This window comes from Eulemur rufifrons, chromosome 16 (genome assembly GCF_041146395.1).
Source record: "Eulemur rufifrons isolate Redbay chromosome 16, OSU_ERuf_1, whole genome shotgun sequence".
Taxonomy (NCBI): Eukaryota; Metazoa; Chordata; class Mammalia; order Primates; family Lemuridae; genus Eulemur; species Eulemur rufifrons.
In genome coordinates this window covers 35,913,987-35,931,550 of record NC_090998.1, presented here as the reverse complement: position 1 = coordinate 35,931,550, position 17,564 = coordinate 35,913,987, and the positions used below count along the sequence as shown (strand labels likewise).

At 29.8% G+C, this 17,564-nt stretch overlaps 1 protein-coding gene across 1 annotated transcript in view; it reads right to left on the bottom strand.

Moving 5' to 3' along the window:
• ARID2 (AT-rich interaction domain 2) overlaps nucleotides 1–17,564 on the bottom strand; it is a 170,402-nt gene that overhangs the window by 62,000 nt on the left and 90,838 nt on the right. The window contains exons 5-6 of the mRNA XM_069490313.1: nucleotides 12,190–12,408; nucleotides 8,924–8,991 (exon numbers count right to left, since the gene is read on the bottom strand). Coding sequence (XP_069346414.1) covers nucleotides 8,924–8,991; nucleotides 12,190–12,408 — 287 coding nt within the window. The remainder of the gene's footprint in view (nucleotides 1–8,923; nucleotides 8,992–12,189; nucleotides 12,409–17,564) is intronic.

Below are 17,564 nucleotides of genomic sequence, written 5' to 3'. Positions count from 1 at the left end.
ATTTCAACACAAATATGTCAAAGTTATATTAAATATAAATGGAATAAATGTACTAATTTAAAAACAAAGTTTTTCATGCTAGAAAAAAACAAAGCCCAATATGTTGTTAACAAAAAACTCATGTAAAATATACAGATAAGAAAGGTTGAAAGTAAAATATAAATCATATAAATGCCAATCAAATGAAAGCTGATATAGTTATATTGATGTCAAGACAAAAAAAATACATAAAGCCAAAAAGAAATATACCTCATAAATTCAACCGACCAACTGACTAGTGCACTACACTTGTGTGCACTAAATAACACAGTCTCAAAATATTGAAACACAGTATTAGAGAACTAAAAGGAGAAAGAGTCACATCACAATCAAACTGGGTGATTTTAACACACCTCTTTACAGAAATGAAGGAACGAACAGACAAAAATATCAGTATGATGTGGAAATATGAACATCAAGATTGTGTTGGCCTGACATATATAGAAATCTACACTCAACTTCAGCATATATATTCTTTTCAAATACATGTAGTGTTTACAAAATCTGACTAATGCTAGGGTAAAAAACAAAGGGTGAAAACATTTCAAAAGGTTAAAATTATACAGAGTAGTTTCTTTCTCAACACAGTACGATTCAGTTAGAAATTAATAAGAAAAAGAAAACTAGAAAAAATTCATATGATTTGGTAAATTAAGAAAATTCCTTTCTAAATAACCTGCGTATCAAGAGAAAATCAATAATAGCAATGAGAAGATATTTAAACTGCATGTAATGAAAACGTGACATAATAAAACTGGTAGTATAACATTTTGCTTAGAAGGAATTTTGTGGCCTTAAATGTATGTATTAGAATGTATATATTAGAAAAAAAACAGTAATGATCTAAGCACCAGCTCAAGAAGTTAGAAAAAGGGCAGCAAACTAGACTCAAAGAAAACAGCATATAGAAAGAAAGATATATGAAGAGCAAAAATCAAGGAACACACATACAACAGCAGGAATCATCTACTCTTCAACAGATTTTTATCTTCTTAATTTCATGTGATCAGTGATTATACTGACAATGCCCACTGCCCACTGTGATTGCATACATAAACATTGCATGCAACTCACCAATTTTCTTGAGCTAAAGAAAATACATAACTCTATAACCAAAGGGTTTGGCTTTTAATAGGTGGGGTAAGGACAGGATATAGGACCTTGGGTAAGCTTGTGAAGTGGGGAATTAGAAATGCAACTCTGTATCATTGTGAAAAATTTGAAGATCTAATAACCTAAAAGAAAGGGAGATAAAAGGGCTTGACTCTACCTGAGTTTTAGGTTAAGAATGATGCCCTAAATTTTCACCAATGGCCTGCTCCCCAATCACCATGGGTTTAGTTTTACTACTCGAGTAACTGGAAAAATCAATGAAGAAGTTAATATAGTCATTCTAGATCAGATATTCTCTTCAGATGACTGGCAAATGCCACACAGCCCTGGAAGAATAAACTCTTAATCCAATCTGTACAAAAATCCCACAAAAACAAGTCTGCTGAAATTTGTAACCAACATGATAAAACAGAAGGGACTAATTCACTCATTAGTATTAATAAAATTAGTCACAAAAGCTTCAAATATTGGGATTATCAGTTGTGTACATTTAAATTTAATTTACATATTTATATATTTACATGTTTATATGTTACATAAATGTTTAATTTATATATAATTTAAATTAATTCATAAAAAGACATTTAAAAATATATATCATATTCTAAATTATTAAAAGCATGAAAAAAGGAGGTCAAAAAGGGAACATTTGAAAGACAACAGAGAATTCCTAGAAATTAGGACATGGTCACTAAAATAAAAACTTAACAAATGGGTCAAATAGCATATTAGACACAGCTGAAAAATGATTAAGGGAACTGAAAAACAAACCTAAGGAAATTACCTACAGTTAAAGAGATAGAATACACAGAAGAAAGGTTAAGAGAAATGGAGGACAGAATAAGACAGTTCAACTCTGGAATTCCAGAAGTAAAGAAAATCTATAATTTGTCACATGGTTGCAAAATACCAAAGAAAAATAGAAGATCTGAAATTAATAAAAAAAGAAAGAATAGATACCTTAAAGGAATGTAGAAATCAATCAAATGACAATAATATTAAAAAATGTAACTTACAATCTACAATTCTCATAGAATGCGGGCAAAAATAAAGACAATCACAAAACTCAGAATTTTACCAATAAGATATCCTCGTTGAAAGATATAGGTAAGGATGTGTTATACTATGGAAAGAACACATACTCAGAAGGGAAATGGGATATGCAAGAAAGAATACGGACAAAGAAATTAGATTAAAAGACCTGCTTTCAAGGGTTTTAAATTATGAAGGCATAAAATTAAAGATAATATTTGTAGCAAGGAATTATGAACAAAAATAGGAAAATAAATGAATTTTTTTCCAGTTAAAAAACAGAATTTTTTAATTGAAATTTCAATAAAAAGAATTCCAATTTCAGACTAAAAATCTGATAATTTAAAGCCCTAACACAGGGGAAAAAAATGGAAAAAAGAGCTTAGAAATAGATCCACACATATATGATTGGTGGATTTATGACAAAGGTGACAACACAGTGGGGAAAAAAGTTTTTTAAAACAAATGATACAGGTTCAACTGGGCAGCCATATGAGAAAAAAACCAAATCTTGCCTCCTAACTTACACCACACATACAAAAGCTCCATATGAATTATAGATCTAAATGTGAAAGGTAAAACAGAAGAAAAAAAGTAGACCATGACTTCATGAAAAGCAAAATTTTGGCTCAAAAATGGCTAACTTTAAGAAAAAGTTTGATCACCTAAACTACACTAAAATTAAGAACTTAAGTTCATCAAAGACACCGTTAAAGAATGAAAAGGCAAGCCACAAGAAAAAATATTTCCAACATATCTTAAAAAGAACTTTTATCCAAATATATATAGAACTATAAATCAGCAAGACAAGCAATCAAAGAAAAATGGGCAAAATATAGGCACTGCACACAAGAAGTTATCAAAACAGCCCAAGGTATTCTATTTCTTATCAGTCACTAGGAACAAATGTAAATTAAAACAGGAATGGTTTCATAAGTAGAAGCTATAGTGAAAGGGAAAAAAATTGCAATGGTTAAAATGAAAGAGACCGACAATACAAAATAATGACAACAATGAGCAACTGGAACTCTACATATCGTATAACCTAACTATTACACTCCTAGGTTTATTGCACAACAAAAATGCATGCATACAGTTACCAAAATACATGTATTATATAAACCCCTTCATTAGCAGAATTATTTGTTTCTTAACTGGAAATGACTCCATCCTTACTACTTTCTGTATTTAAAGTAGAATGGACAAGCTGCTATATATATATTCATGCAATGTAATGCTATACAACAACAGAAATGAAGTACAAATATTTAAAAGAATACGGATGAAATGTTCACAAACATAATGTTGAACAAAAGAAAAAAGAGTAGCATGGGGAGGAAAGACGAACAGGTGAGTGAAGGAAGAAGTGACTGCAAGAAGGCTTCAGCAGGAGCACTTCAGAGGTGCTGGTTATGTTCTGTTTCTTTGGGTAAGGATTACATTGGTGCATTTACTTTATAAACACTGTTTTTTCTTTAATTTTTTATTTTTAATTTTTATGGATACATAATAGTTGTAAACGTTTCTTGAGCTATATACTTACATGTGCTTTTCTAAGTGTGCTTTTATAATTTAGTTAAAAATTTCCTTAAAAGATTTGGGAAAATATATTAAATAAAAAATTTCAATGTATCCTGAAGCTTAGTTTTAACACAGAAAAAAGATATAATTAATATATCTTTTGGTATTAATCAGTATTTTCTGTTAAGTTCATATTCACTTCTAAAACAGGCACATTGTCTGCCACAACTTTCTCTTTTGTTTACCAAGATCCTGCCACACAAGCATACTTTCTATGCTTCAAACTAAATTTGTTCTTACCTTAGAGCATTTGCTATTCCCTCTTTCTGAAAAGCTCTTCCTCTGCAATGTAGGTCCCATATTATCATTCACATCTACCAAAAATCATCAGATATGACCTCCAGAGAGAAGGCTTTGTTGGTCATTATTACCTACTGTTTCCACAAACCCACATGTGTCTTCTAACTCTCTATCACATTTTCCTGCTTTATTGCCTTTACAATACTTGCAAAAGCCTCAAATTACACTGTTTACATTTATGTCTGTCTTTCTACAACAGAGTGGAAATTTGAGGAGAGTGGGGACCTTGTTTTTCCAGTATCTGGAAAAGCTTTGGCATGTAGAAAATGCTCAGGAAATATTTGTTAAATAAATGAATTAATGTGCAAAATAATTAAAAAGACACAACCAAGTAAAATAGTTCAAACCATTTTTTTCTCTGAAATCAAGTGATTTGAAGTTACCAATCAGATATTTTTTACCAGATATTATCAGATAAATGTCTTAAAATTTTTAATCAATTGTACAATATGTAGCATTAAGCCAAGCCATTTGGGGCTACAAATTTCACTTAGCATAAGAATATTAAAACTGTAACTTTACTATAAAATTCAGCTAAGGTGGTATACTTTCCTTAAAGGATTTATATGATATGCTCTTTGTCTCAGAAATTTTTCTTGGAATTATCCTAAGAAAAAAATTATTTTATTCTTGTGGGTTTGGATACAAGTATGTCCATCCCAGCTAGGTTTATAACAAAAAATAGAAAAAAAACTAAATTTCTGACAATATGGATTATTCACATGAAGTATGAAATATCTGTAATATGAATGATGAAGTGGCCATTAAAATGTTGCAGATCAACGATGAGAAGAAAAGGTCAGAATATAATAAGTGAAAAGGGCAGGTTACAAATAAAAGTTTGAAATAACAACTTTTGCTTTTAAATAATATATACATACAAAAAACCTGATAGATGTATATGAAAGTAATAATAGTATTTATTTCTGGATGGATGTCATTAATGGTTGTTTTAATTTTTGCCTTTTGCTATATATTCTAGCTTTTCCACAATGTGCATCCATTACTTGTATAAAATCTTGAAAACATTTTTCTTTTTCTCCACTATTTAACATTAACTCAAATGTTACTAACTTGTTAAAATAAAATTCACATATACATCTCTGAAGAGACATTATAGGTTCCTATATTGCTTGAAATATTTTAAAATGGAACTTTTTGTAAAAAAAAAAAACTGTTTTGTAAACAGAAAAATGGTAAAGACAATTATGTAAAATGTTTTATATCTAGTCCATACTAACTTTTAATTCTATACTGAAAAGAAGTAAAAGAATATTTTTCTAAACAGAACTTTAACAAATCTACAAGACATTTAATAAAAAATTATTTTAATATAAGCCAATGATGGTGATTGTCTAACTATAATAATTTAATTTTAATTCTTCTTAAAGAAAAAGTTAACACATTATAAAAGAAATATGCCTCAGTGGTAATATTAGTTAGAAACCAAACTTATAAGGATTTTTTGAAGAGTCAAACATTTGCAATACACAAAGAATTCAAGAAATCATGCTGGTCTACATTAAAGTTTCAAAAATGTCTTGATGCACTACTGTTCCTAAAGACAATTATAATCCTTAAAATAGCCTACTGAAAAAGAGTCAAAGTTTTTTATTAGTATAACGATATCATTAGCAGTTTTATTAAACCTAAAGACTAACAATATTTAAGGAAATCTTTTCACTTATAATACAATTCAATTAATGTGATTTCTGCATTAATAAATTTTACAATTTTATATATATTCAACTAGTTGGACATAAACTCTAATTTTATGTTTCTTTAGATAATATGCCATTAGAAAAACAGTCTCACTAGTTGAAAGATACTGTGTCTAAAAACAAGTCTCTTAATCCAAATTTGCAAGATATCCTGATATCAAAATATTTTTTATTGACACATAACTATATATTTATATTATATATTATAAATTCACATATTTATACATGTGAAATTTTGATACATGTATAAAATGTATAATGATCAAATCAGCATATTTAGGATATCCATCAGCACATTTTACATTTCTTTGTGCTGGAAACATTTCAAATCTTCTCTTCTAGCTATTTTTAAATATATGATAAATTATTAACTATAGTAACCCTACTGTACTATTGAACACTAGAACTTATTTCTTCTAACTGTAAGTTAGTACCTATTAACCAACTTTTCTTCCTCCCTCCCAAGCTCTCACCTTCCCCAGACTCTGGTGACCACCATTTTACTCTCTATCTCCATGATATCAACTTGTTTCACTCCCACATGAGTGAGAACATATGGAAGTGTCTTTCTGTGCCTTATTTCACTAAATCTCCAGTTTCATCCATGTTGCTGCAAATAGCAGGATTTCATCCTTTTTTATAGCTGAATAGTATTCCATTGTGTATATAGACCACATTTTCTTTACCCATTCATCTACTGATGGACACAGGTTGATTCTATTATCTTGCCTATTGTGAAAAGTAATATTGCAACAGTTTGAGAAGAATTGGTGTTAGTTCTTTATAAGTTTGGAAGAATTCAGCAGTAAAGCCATCAGGTCATGGGCTTTTCTTTGTTGGGAGAGTCTCTATTACCAGTTCAATCTCCTTACTCATTATTGGTCTGTTCAGATTTTCTATTTCTTCCTGGTTCAATCTTGGTAGGTAGACAAGAGTGACTTTATTTTAAATGCTAATCATCTGACTAATCCCAAATATGGGAATGTCTCCAAAACGTCTAGTTTATGTATTACTCTTTACATAAAAACACCTATTGTAAGTTTTGTCTCTCCTCCAAAACAACCCTTGATGTTCCTGCATACATCATATACTGTGACATAGTAACCTACATATTCCTTCCAAAGCATGTATATGTTTTCCCCAGGATATAAGCCCTGGATTTGGGGGGTTGGGGTGCAGAGATCTACTTGTCTTGCAGCTACCCAAGACCACACCTCTGTAAGTTCCCCTAAGAAATCATCCTATACCAAAAAAAAAAAAAAAAGAAATCATCCTATACCAACAAACTGAATTTATCTGCCTCATTCTTTTTTAAAATTTGTTAGTGTACAGTTGTTCATAATAGTCTCTAACAATCCACTGTATTTTTGTGGTGTCAGTTGTAATATCTCCTTTTCTGTTTCTGATTTTATTTATTTGGGTATTCTCTCCTTTTTTCCTTCTTGGTTAGTCTACCTGGCAGTTGATCAGCTTTGTTAATCTTTTCAAAAGAGCCACTTTTCATTTTATTGATCCTTTGTCTTTTTGGTCTCTATTTCATTTATAATAGTTCTGCTTTCTTCTACTAATTTTGGGTTTGTTTTGTTTCGCTCGTCTAGTTTCCTGAGTTGCATCTTTAGGTTGTTTATTTAAAATCTTTCTGCTTTTTTGATGTAGGCGTTTATTGCTATAAAATTCACTTAAGATTGCTTTTCTTTTATCTCATAGGTTTTGGTATGTTTTGTTTCCATTTTCATTTGTTTCAAGAAAGTTTTCCATTTCCTTCTTAATTTCTTCATTCACCAATGGTCATTTAGGAGCATGACGTTTAATTTTTATGGATCTGTACAGTTTCCAAAATTCCTCTTGTTACTGATTTCTAGTTTCATTCCATTGTGATCTGTGATATGATTTTGATTTTCTGGAATTTTTGAAACTTATTTTGTTGCCTCCCATATGGTATATCCTGTTGAATGTTTCGTGCGCTGATGAGAAGAATGTATTCTGCAGTTATTGAATAAAAAGTTCTGTAAACATCCGACAGGTCCATTTGGTCTATGGTGCAGATTAAGTCCAATTTTCTTTGTTGATTTTCTGTCTAGATGATCTGTCTAATACTGAAAGTGGACTGTTGAAGTCTCCTATGATAACTGCATTGGGATCTATCTTTTTAGCTTTAATTATATTTGCTTTATATATCTGAGTGCTCTGATATTGGGTGCACATATATTTATACTTGTTATATATATGTCCTCTTGGTTAACTGATCCCTTTGTCAATATAATGACTTTTACATCCCTTTTTATGCTTTTTAATATCAAAATTTTGTCTGATTAATATCAAAATTTTTATTACAATTGCTGATTAATCAATAACATCTATATATGTTATATATCACTGTGTTTTGGGGGACTAATTTTAAGAATCAAAGTACACAGGTTTAGAAATTTTAGCTGAAGAAATAACAAAAATGAAAAGTAATCAAACTTAAATGTTACTCATGTATCAGTTTTAAATTAACGAAAATATGTTTAAACAATGCTGTTTAATGTGCATGTTCTATTACTAGACATGATAGCCTGTACCCCAGATGATAAGTAAAAGTATCCTATACTTTGAAAGCCACGAAAGTTAAACAAGTATGAATGAGAAAACAATATGTTCAAGATTTTTTATACCTTCTTGAAATTCACAACTAGATTTTTTTTTTCTAAACTATATTCCCAGATATTTTCCTCTAGATTGATACCTAGCAATCTTTTAGTCACATGTCTTTCCAAGGATTTGATGATAGGTTTGGACCTTCATTTCATCCTGAATTGTATAATTTCAGAACATACATAAAAATAAAACTTCCTGAAATCCATTCTCCAGAGTCCCAGTTGGGAAGAGGGTCATTTAAATGTTTATTACTATTATTGTAGATTTATCATTCTCAGAAATCAATATGTAATAAAGTCAAATTTTATTTATGTTTGTTAGATATACTAAAAGATTTTATACTCAACTTAATCACAACTCCTAAATAGGTATGTATATATTAGGTAAAGATAAAAGTATGGGTAGTATCATATATACAAAATGAGCAAGCATTGATCCATTATAGGCTTTGGCTATATTTAACTCAATAGGTCAACATTTTAATTTATGTGAATTACCTTAACAAAATCTCTATCAGTCTTCTCTTTCCATTCTTCTCCAAATACAGTGGAAAAGGATCCTAAAGCTAAAAAAATAAATAGTACATTCAATAAAATACAATTAATTCTTACAGTTAATTCTTTAATAATAGGTTGGCTTGGAGAAACAGTAAAACTACATTTTAATATATCTTATTCACTAGAAATTATTTTATAATAAATGATAGGAAGTTATGATAATTTCTTTTGAAACACATTTTTTAGTTATAGGATTTAAAAAAAATCTGTATTCCTACATATTAAAAATACAGTTATATAAACAATAAAGAAATGAAGAGCATTGTAATAATTACTTTGCATTAGTTTTCATTTTTAGAGAAGGAAAATATTAAAAAGTCAAACTGATGTTAATGCTATTAGTTTTCCAGACTGTTATAATTTAAAATCTTTAAATTAATTTCAGATATAATTGTGTAATACATACTTCAAAAAAATACACAGCGAGGCATTCTTTGAAAATGATTTCCACAAATAAAATCTCCTCAGCCCTATAGCATGTTCAAATTTCTTGATAAAGGTGCTTTATCAACAACTTTATGACCTTGAAAAGTCTAACCACCGATTTTCAAAGACTACTTCTTAAAAGCACTGTCTCTCACCCATATGTGGCTCTCATTTCCCCACAAAAAAAATTAAGGCATATAGGTACATGTTATATTATTTTTTTTTTCTCTTTTATGTTGTTAGTTCATACTGTCAGTTATGGAACCAGACTAACAAGCAGTATGATACAAACATCTAAGCTGTGACAAAATATGTTTTCGTCTTTTAAAATTAGACAAATCCTTCATTAACTATCAGATTAATTCTGTAACAAAAGCTACTGCTTTTGGAAAACAGAAAGAAAATAATATAGTGATAACTGTAAACAGAAAAAGTAGTTGTTATGAGTATTAATCTTTTAAAAAAGCAAAATTAAGCCTCCTTATTGGACACGTTATGACAAGCATAACAAGTAGATATGTTTTCTGTTGTAAAAGATTTATTGAATCTTTATAGTCTTGTTATGCCTTTAAGTATGAACCTAATATTTAGCTCATATTGAGTAAGATAAAGTTTGTAAAGCACTTGGTTAGAATAAGAATTTTCATTTTAAAAAATATTTAAAAGGGTGAGGAATAGAAACATTTAAAAAATAAGTTATATTTGTTAATGATTTTAATACTGATATGGCTATGAGGAAAGATATAAATAACAGATATAAATGTTTATAATAAATAAGTTAATTATAGTGACCTAAAGAAGTATTTCATAAAATATCAAACTTACATATAAGTAGCAGCTTAATCAGAAAAATGAAGCCCACACACCACTAAAGAGATACAGGGTTTTGTTTGTCCTGCAAAAGCTTTATTAAAAAACTTCACTGGGAAAAAAATACTGAATAGAAATATAAGATGGAAAAATTCAATTTTTTGTCAGATAGAATTATTATACTTCTTCAAACATAAAAAATGTATAAACATTCCACACTTTCTAAAGGAAGTGGCATCTATATTTACTTCTCAATTAAAATCACATTCCCTAGAAAATAAATCAAAATTTCTCAAAAGACTAAACAAATCAAATATATCTATAACCTTTAAACTCCAAAGAGAATTATTTTTATCATGTAAAACCACTACTTTAAGTATAGAGTCTTCATTAAGTGCACTATGTACTCTGGAACCAAACTTAATAAGACTGTTCAAATGACAGAAACAATCCTTAAATAGGACTTGCTAAATTTTTGATTTTTTAGATTGCTATACTAAATTATATAATTGTCTAAAATAAAATAATTTTATTTTAGACAAATAAAAATGCCTAAAGAATGCATGAAGACAAATTGGATCTAAAGAATTCATGCCTTGGTTCAACAAAAGTGATAAGACTACTTCTATCATATGCACATCTAAAGTTATTAATTTTCACGTAATTCTATTCAACAATTAAATGCTAAGACTTCACTAAAATTATTCTGACATGAGGATATATATTCTCTCCAAAAGCCTCATTTTAAGATTTCTAAAAAACGTGAAAAAATTTCCAACTCCAGTCTATACTAAATGCTGAAAGTTGCACTGGAAAGACCAAAATAAAATATCAGGAATCAAAGAACATGAAAGTGAGATGGAAATTAGACAAATTTTTATCTTCAAAGTTATGATAGAAACTGAGAAGTAAAGGTCTTTGTTCTTCCTCACTGTAAGCAAGAATAGTTTCAGGCACGTTAAGAAACTAATTTTCACTTTTGTTTAAACTAATTTCAAAATTATTTTCATATAAAATAAACATGTCAAATTTTAAGGAATCCTACTTAGATAATCCCAAATAAAACCAAAGAGTATACCACTTGATCAAATCAAATTACAGAAAAATGAACTCTTTTGCAACATCTTTCTGTTTAAAGATAAAAACAAAGTCATGAATCTGTAAAATGTTCCATGACATTCTCTCACAGACTCTGCCTACTATGCTATATATATAGTTTCCTATAAGATAAAATAATTTCAATATATGTCAATACCTTATGCTTTAAAAGGATATGCTTCTGGCAAAAAAAAGTAAAAACAATACGGTTGAGGTAAGAGGAAGAGTTGGAAAGCAGGAAACGATTTTGTATCAAATTAACAATCAGCTAATATAGATATTTTACAAAAGAAAACCTATGACCAAGAAAACATTTCAAAATATATTTTCTAAATCTCTATTCAACTACCATCAGAAAACTGAATAATTCTGTCTGAATAGTAACCTAGTCTTAATAAGAGGTAATTTCAGAAAAAATAAAGAATTTGATTTATAAAAACCTACAACTAGCAAACTCTACAAGTAAAAAAGATAAACTTTATTTTGATCATTCAGGGAAGCAAAATTTCAAAAGTGTTTGTTTTAGCTAAAAATTATAGTCACATACTAGCAGAAACAGACTTCAGAAAACAATTTGTTCCAGATCCTACTTTTCTTTATCAGAATTTTGTAACAAGCAATCTTCTCAACTCAAGAAACCTAACAGGATTTCTACTTCAAAAGCTCTAATGAGATAAAATTACTATTCAAATATTTAATGTTAAAATATCCCAAACATTATCTTAAATAATGCATTTAACAAAAGCAAATAAAGAATGCTATTATATTGACAAATAAAAAGTACTTTTCTCCTTAAAAACCTAAAAAAAAAAAAAAAGAACCTTCAATATCTTTGTAGAATAATTATACAATATATCCAGCTTTAAACTTACTGTCATCAAACACCCCGGCATTAGCAAGTAATAAAGTGATGATTTTAGGGTCTTTTTCAAGTTGCATGACGTGCTTGCTTTCATTTGACAGGAGAGTGCATACATTAATAGCAAAGTCCACTTCATTTGGGAGTCCAGATAACAGTGAAAGCACCAATTTATTGTAATCATTTGGCGAATTAAAGTCCATAGATAGCCCATAACTTTGACGTAGATAATCTAACAAAGAAAAACAAAAATATCTTAAATATATCAAGAATTGGATACCCTGTGGTTAATATCTTTTGAATGTAGGACACAGCTTATTATTTTTTTAAATAAAAGATAAACTGATTAGAAGTTCAAAAATTTCAACGATCTAAACCTCTTAAGTTTACTAATCACTAAAATTACATTCATGAAAAAATATTAAAATACCAAAATATATATATATACCCACTTGGACATCACTGTCAAAATATTATTGCATCATTATTTCAATTTACCTAATCTATACTTTTTACTTACATTTCTAAGGATTTATTCTGATTTACTGGAATGTAATTTACATGTAATAGCCATGTTTGTTAGTACTATAATTCTATAATTTTAACAAATGTATAGTATTTTAACCACAACCATAGTTAAGAGATAGAGTATTTCCATCAGTCCAAAAAGTTTCTTATGCTTCTTTGCAGTCAATCCCATCCCCTACCACTAGGTACCATTGTTATATCTACTCCTTGCATTCTATTTAAACTTTTTTTAAAACTTTTATTAAAATCCAGATATTTCTGAAATATTTCATCAAGAAGTTTATCTGTTCCTAAAGCTTTGTTTCATTTCAAAATGCCAGATAAATGAAGTCATACAGAATTAGCCTTTAGTGTCTGATTTCTCTCATTTAGCAAAATGCTTTTGAGATTCATTTCCAAGTTGATGTGTGTATTAGTTGTCTATTCCTTTGTAAACACAGTTTGTTTATCTGTTCCCTAGTTGAGGAACATTAGGATTGTTTCCAATTTTTGGTGCTTATGAATACAGCTGCTATAAACATTCATATACAGGATTTTGTGGCGATATATTTCTTCATGTCTCTTGGCTAAATACTTAGAAGTAGGACTGCTGGGTCACACATAAGTAAGTGTATGCTTACCATTGTAAGAAATATGAAACTGTTTTCCAAAGTGGCTTTACCACCTTGCATTTCCACCAGCAATGTACAGAGAGTCCCTGGTTGCTCCCCATCCTTGTCAGCACTTAATATTGCCAGTTTTAAATATTATGAATATGAGTCCTTTAGTATTTATTTTGCAAATATTTTCTCCCAGTCAGTGGCTTGTCTTTTCATTCTCCTAAGTATCTCTGTAGAGAAATTTTAATTTTGATGAAGCTGAATTTATAAATCTTTACTTTTATGGTTCATGATTTTGAGTCCTAAGGAATCTTTCATTATACCAAAGTATCTAAGATTTTTTTGTGAAAAAATTAATTCAAAACATTTATAAAACTTGGAAGGTGGGGGAAGATGGGCTTACAGAATGCTAAAATACTATATAATCATTTTATATATATATATACATATATATATATGAGAATATGAGAAAAACGTTATGTTTCTAGAAATACTGAATCTTAACTGGGGCAGTTTAGGACTTACCAGCTATGTCCTGAGACAAATATCCCAAGTACATTTTTCAAATAAAGCTGTAACTAGTTTAAATGGAAAAGTCAAGAAACTAGAGTTGGAAAACTTCCAGATGAAATATTTCAGAAATATCTGGATTTTTTTTAAAGTTTTAAAAAAACACCTCTTTAAATAGAATGCAAGGAAATCTACTGTCACCATATATCACAGAAAAAAAATTACGTAGGTAAAGAATTTCTTCATTTCCCAATGTAGACAGCTGAAAGATACCCCTTCAATTCTAAACTATTCCAGTAATGTCTACAATAACATAATGAAGTACCACAATACAGTTGTAATGACTATGACATAGATTCTTTACAATATTTAAATTAGGATTAGGGTGAGGGTTAGGTTTAAGAGTTAAGGGTTAAGATTGAACAGTAAGAGGTTTCATAATCTTTATGCATATTTGTCATAAATGAAATATATTATCTGGAGAAAAAAACAATGAAATTTCTATAAATATAAATTTCTCATATTTCTTTTTTTTTTTTTTTCACAGACGGGGTCTCACTCTGTCACCCATGCTGGAGTGCAGTGGTATAATCATAGGTCAATGTAACATGCAACTCCTGGGTTCAAGCAATCCTCCCACCTCAGCCTCCCTGGTAGCTAGGACTACAAGCAAGCACCACCGTGCCCAGCTAATTTTTTTTTTTTTTTAGAGATGGGGGTCTTGCTATGGTGTCCAGGCTGGTCTTGAACTTCTGGTCTCAAGTGATCCTCCCGCCTTGGCCTCCCCCCAAAGTGCTGGGATTATAGGTGTGAGCCACCACGCCTGACCAATTTTAATATTTCTAGTCTACAAACTAGAATTGATGATGATAAGCCAAATCTCAGCAAGTTAATTTTTTAGATTCCACATAGCTTTTATGCAAATCTCTTGCATAGAAAAAATCTGGAACCCATATGCATTGTCACAGTCCCAAAGTGTATGTACTTTCAATATGACTTTAGAATTGTTCTATTTCCCACTAAACAATGACAGATACTCAATTCAGTACATCCATATCTGAATGACTTTGTTAAAGACATCCTCAATTGGAATAAAAAAACATAATTATGAAATATCTTTTAATTATATCAGGCTTGGTAAAGATTCCTAAGATAATTCAGGAGAAAATGCTTACAAGATTTTAAGATCCTCCTTTCTTTTCCCAAAGGAGATATGATTGAACACCTACACTTTTATAACCAGAATGAGATTGGAAATTTATTTTCAACATTCTTGATTCAAAGTTTATACAAGTAGATCACTGCTAAGAAACTTAATCTGAGACAATCACTTTTATTTGTTTTCAGTTTAGAGGAAAGGGAGAATTGTTCCTGGACTGCTCTTGTTGTAGTCCAAATGTCTGTTAGAATATGGGATATTTAAGGAAAAATCTTTACTCAAATACAACCGATAAATTTTTTAAAAAATCTTCCTGTATGAAACTTTTCCAAATTAAGTACCAAAAATGCAAATGGGCAGGGTGCCTGGCCTAATTTTATTAATATGTTGAGTTTGATTAAATGATCACTAAAATGCTAGCTAGCTCTAAAATTCTATTAATTTCAATGAGTTGTCATTTATCAATTTTGCCTAATTTTTCTATAAAGATACAACAAATACATTTTTCTTAAAAAAGGTAAAAGAAAAAAAAAAAAGAACAAAAAAGTCCTTAATAATCTACCCAATAATTCTGCAGAAATGATTGTATCCAATCAATACCAAGAAGAAACATTGAAAAACAAGGAAATCAAAGGATTAGGAATTTATGTCAAGAAAAAGCGAAAAACTATCTGAAAAAATGACAAAACCACCATATATTGATGCCACTGCTGAATTATCCTAAAACTCAAAGCAAAATGTACACGATTTTTTTGCCATTTAAAGTCACTGGGCAAAAGAAGCCAGTATCCTCAAAGGCAAATTCAGGCCCCCAGTCTATTAATGTATGATATTGTTTATCCTGGAGCTACTACCAATTGAAATTCATTACATCACCTTTCAAAACATTGATTTAGAATAGCTTTTCTCAGTATCAACAATGTAAGCATCTCTGGATAAATACATTTATCTACACCTACAAGGGGAGTAACGCTGTATAATCAAAGATGTAGACACAAATCTTTTCAAGGTTTTAAAAAATTTTTCTAAACACTCTTAATCTACCATTAGGTAATTCCATTTTTTTGAACACACAGACACAGACGCACAGAGACAGACACAGGCGCACACACACAGACACACACACACACACACACACACACACTGAACTATGAAGCTTTTTATTTTTAAATAATACTTGAAAAGAATGATCAGTAAAGGATGTTTCATATAGTGATAAGTTAATTTTTAGAACATAATCATGATGTTGCTATAGCTTTCTAGAAAAATAAAAAGCACCTCTAACATTCGTAAATGCTGCCCTAAAATATTACCTCTTTTCGGTTTGAATTACATATTCTGAAATTTGAGGTTTCCCATGGATTCTCAGTTTCTTCCTCATCAAAAATCCCCAATCTTAATTTTGTCAAATATGTCACACGTTACATAATTGTTAAGAAAAGAGTTGTTAAATCAACAGATTAAGCAATTCTATCATTTCTTTAACTTTTTTTAATTAACAAGTTTCATTATAGGTTTCTGAAATACTAAAAATATTTCACATCCACTTTCTTAAAGAAAATCAATTGTAATTAGGGGAGGAAAAAAAACATATCCAAAAAAAAGAACAATCTAATTTTAAACAAGATCAAACATAAAAAAGGGTTGGTTTGGAGAGCTATAGTCGTAGACGCCAAACTCTCTTTAAGCTACAAGGATGAACAGCTCTGCTGCTATTGTAATACAGGAATCACACAGAGTTTTAAGTTGAAAATGATCTTTAAAGGTCATTAGTACAATATCTCATGCAATGCAGGAAAACCCTCTATAACATTCTTGAATTTGATAGAGGTCATTAGCTCTTTTTAGGAACAAAGAGCATATCACCTAACAAGTCACCCCATTTTATTTTATCAGCTTTAATTATTAGCATGATGACTTAAAATGTTCTCTTTTAGTCTTGGTTCTTGCGGTAATAACTACTCATTAAATACAAAGCTAGGTTTGGCTTGGACTCCCTTCGCTACCCCTACCCAATTATACAAAAGCATCAGATGAGGCCTCTTCTAATGGAGATCACAGATTGTAAAAGGAGATTCTGTTTCTTCAGTCATTACTGATTAGGGAAGAAATATGCAAATTGAACATGAAACTTTGAAAATAGATGATATGAAAAAAATTAGCGACACTGGCACAAATAAGACAGCTTAAACCTAAGTATAACCTATAAGAGATTGGCACTAGTATCAATTAATAATAATAAATATTTAGAATAATTGTAATTTTTATAAAGAACATACCTTGAAAAAGAAATATCTCCTCTTTTTTATAGGCCAATGTTGATGACTAAAGAAACAGAAATATATATCTCCTTAGAGCTCTCTTCCTAGTCATCAGTCCTGACCCCCAAGCCACTAAAACTGGAATCCCCATCTATTCTACTCAAGAATCTCTTTATCAAACTCTCAATTTGATTATTTCCAATTTGAGTCCATCTCTTTTCAGCTGGAGATTCCTCTACAGCCATTACGAGCATGACAAGGAAAAAAAAAATCTTCTTCCTGGTACCATAGCAGAAAAATAGTAGAATAATTAGAAACATTTCTGATAATT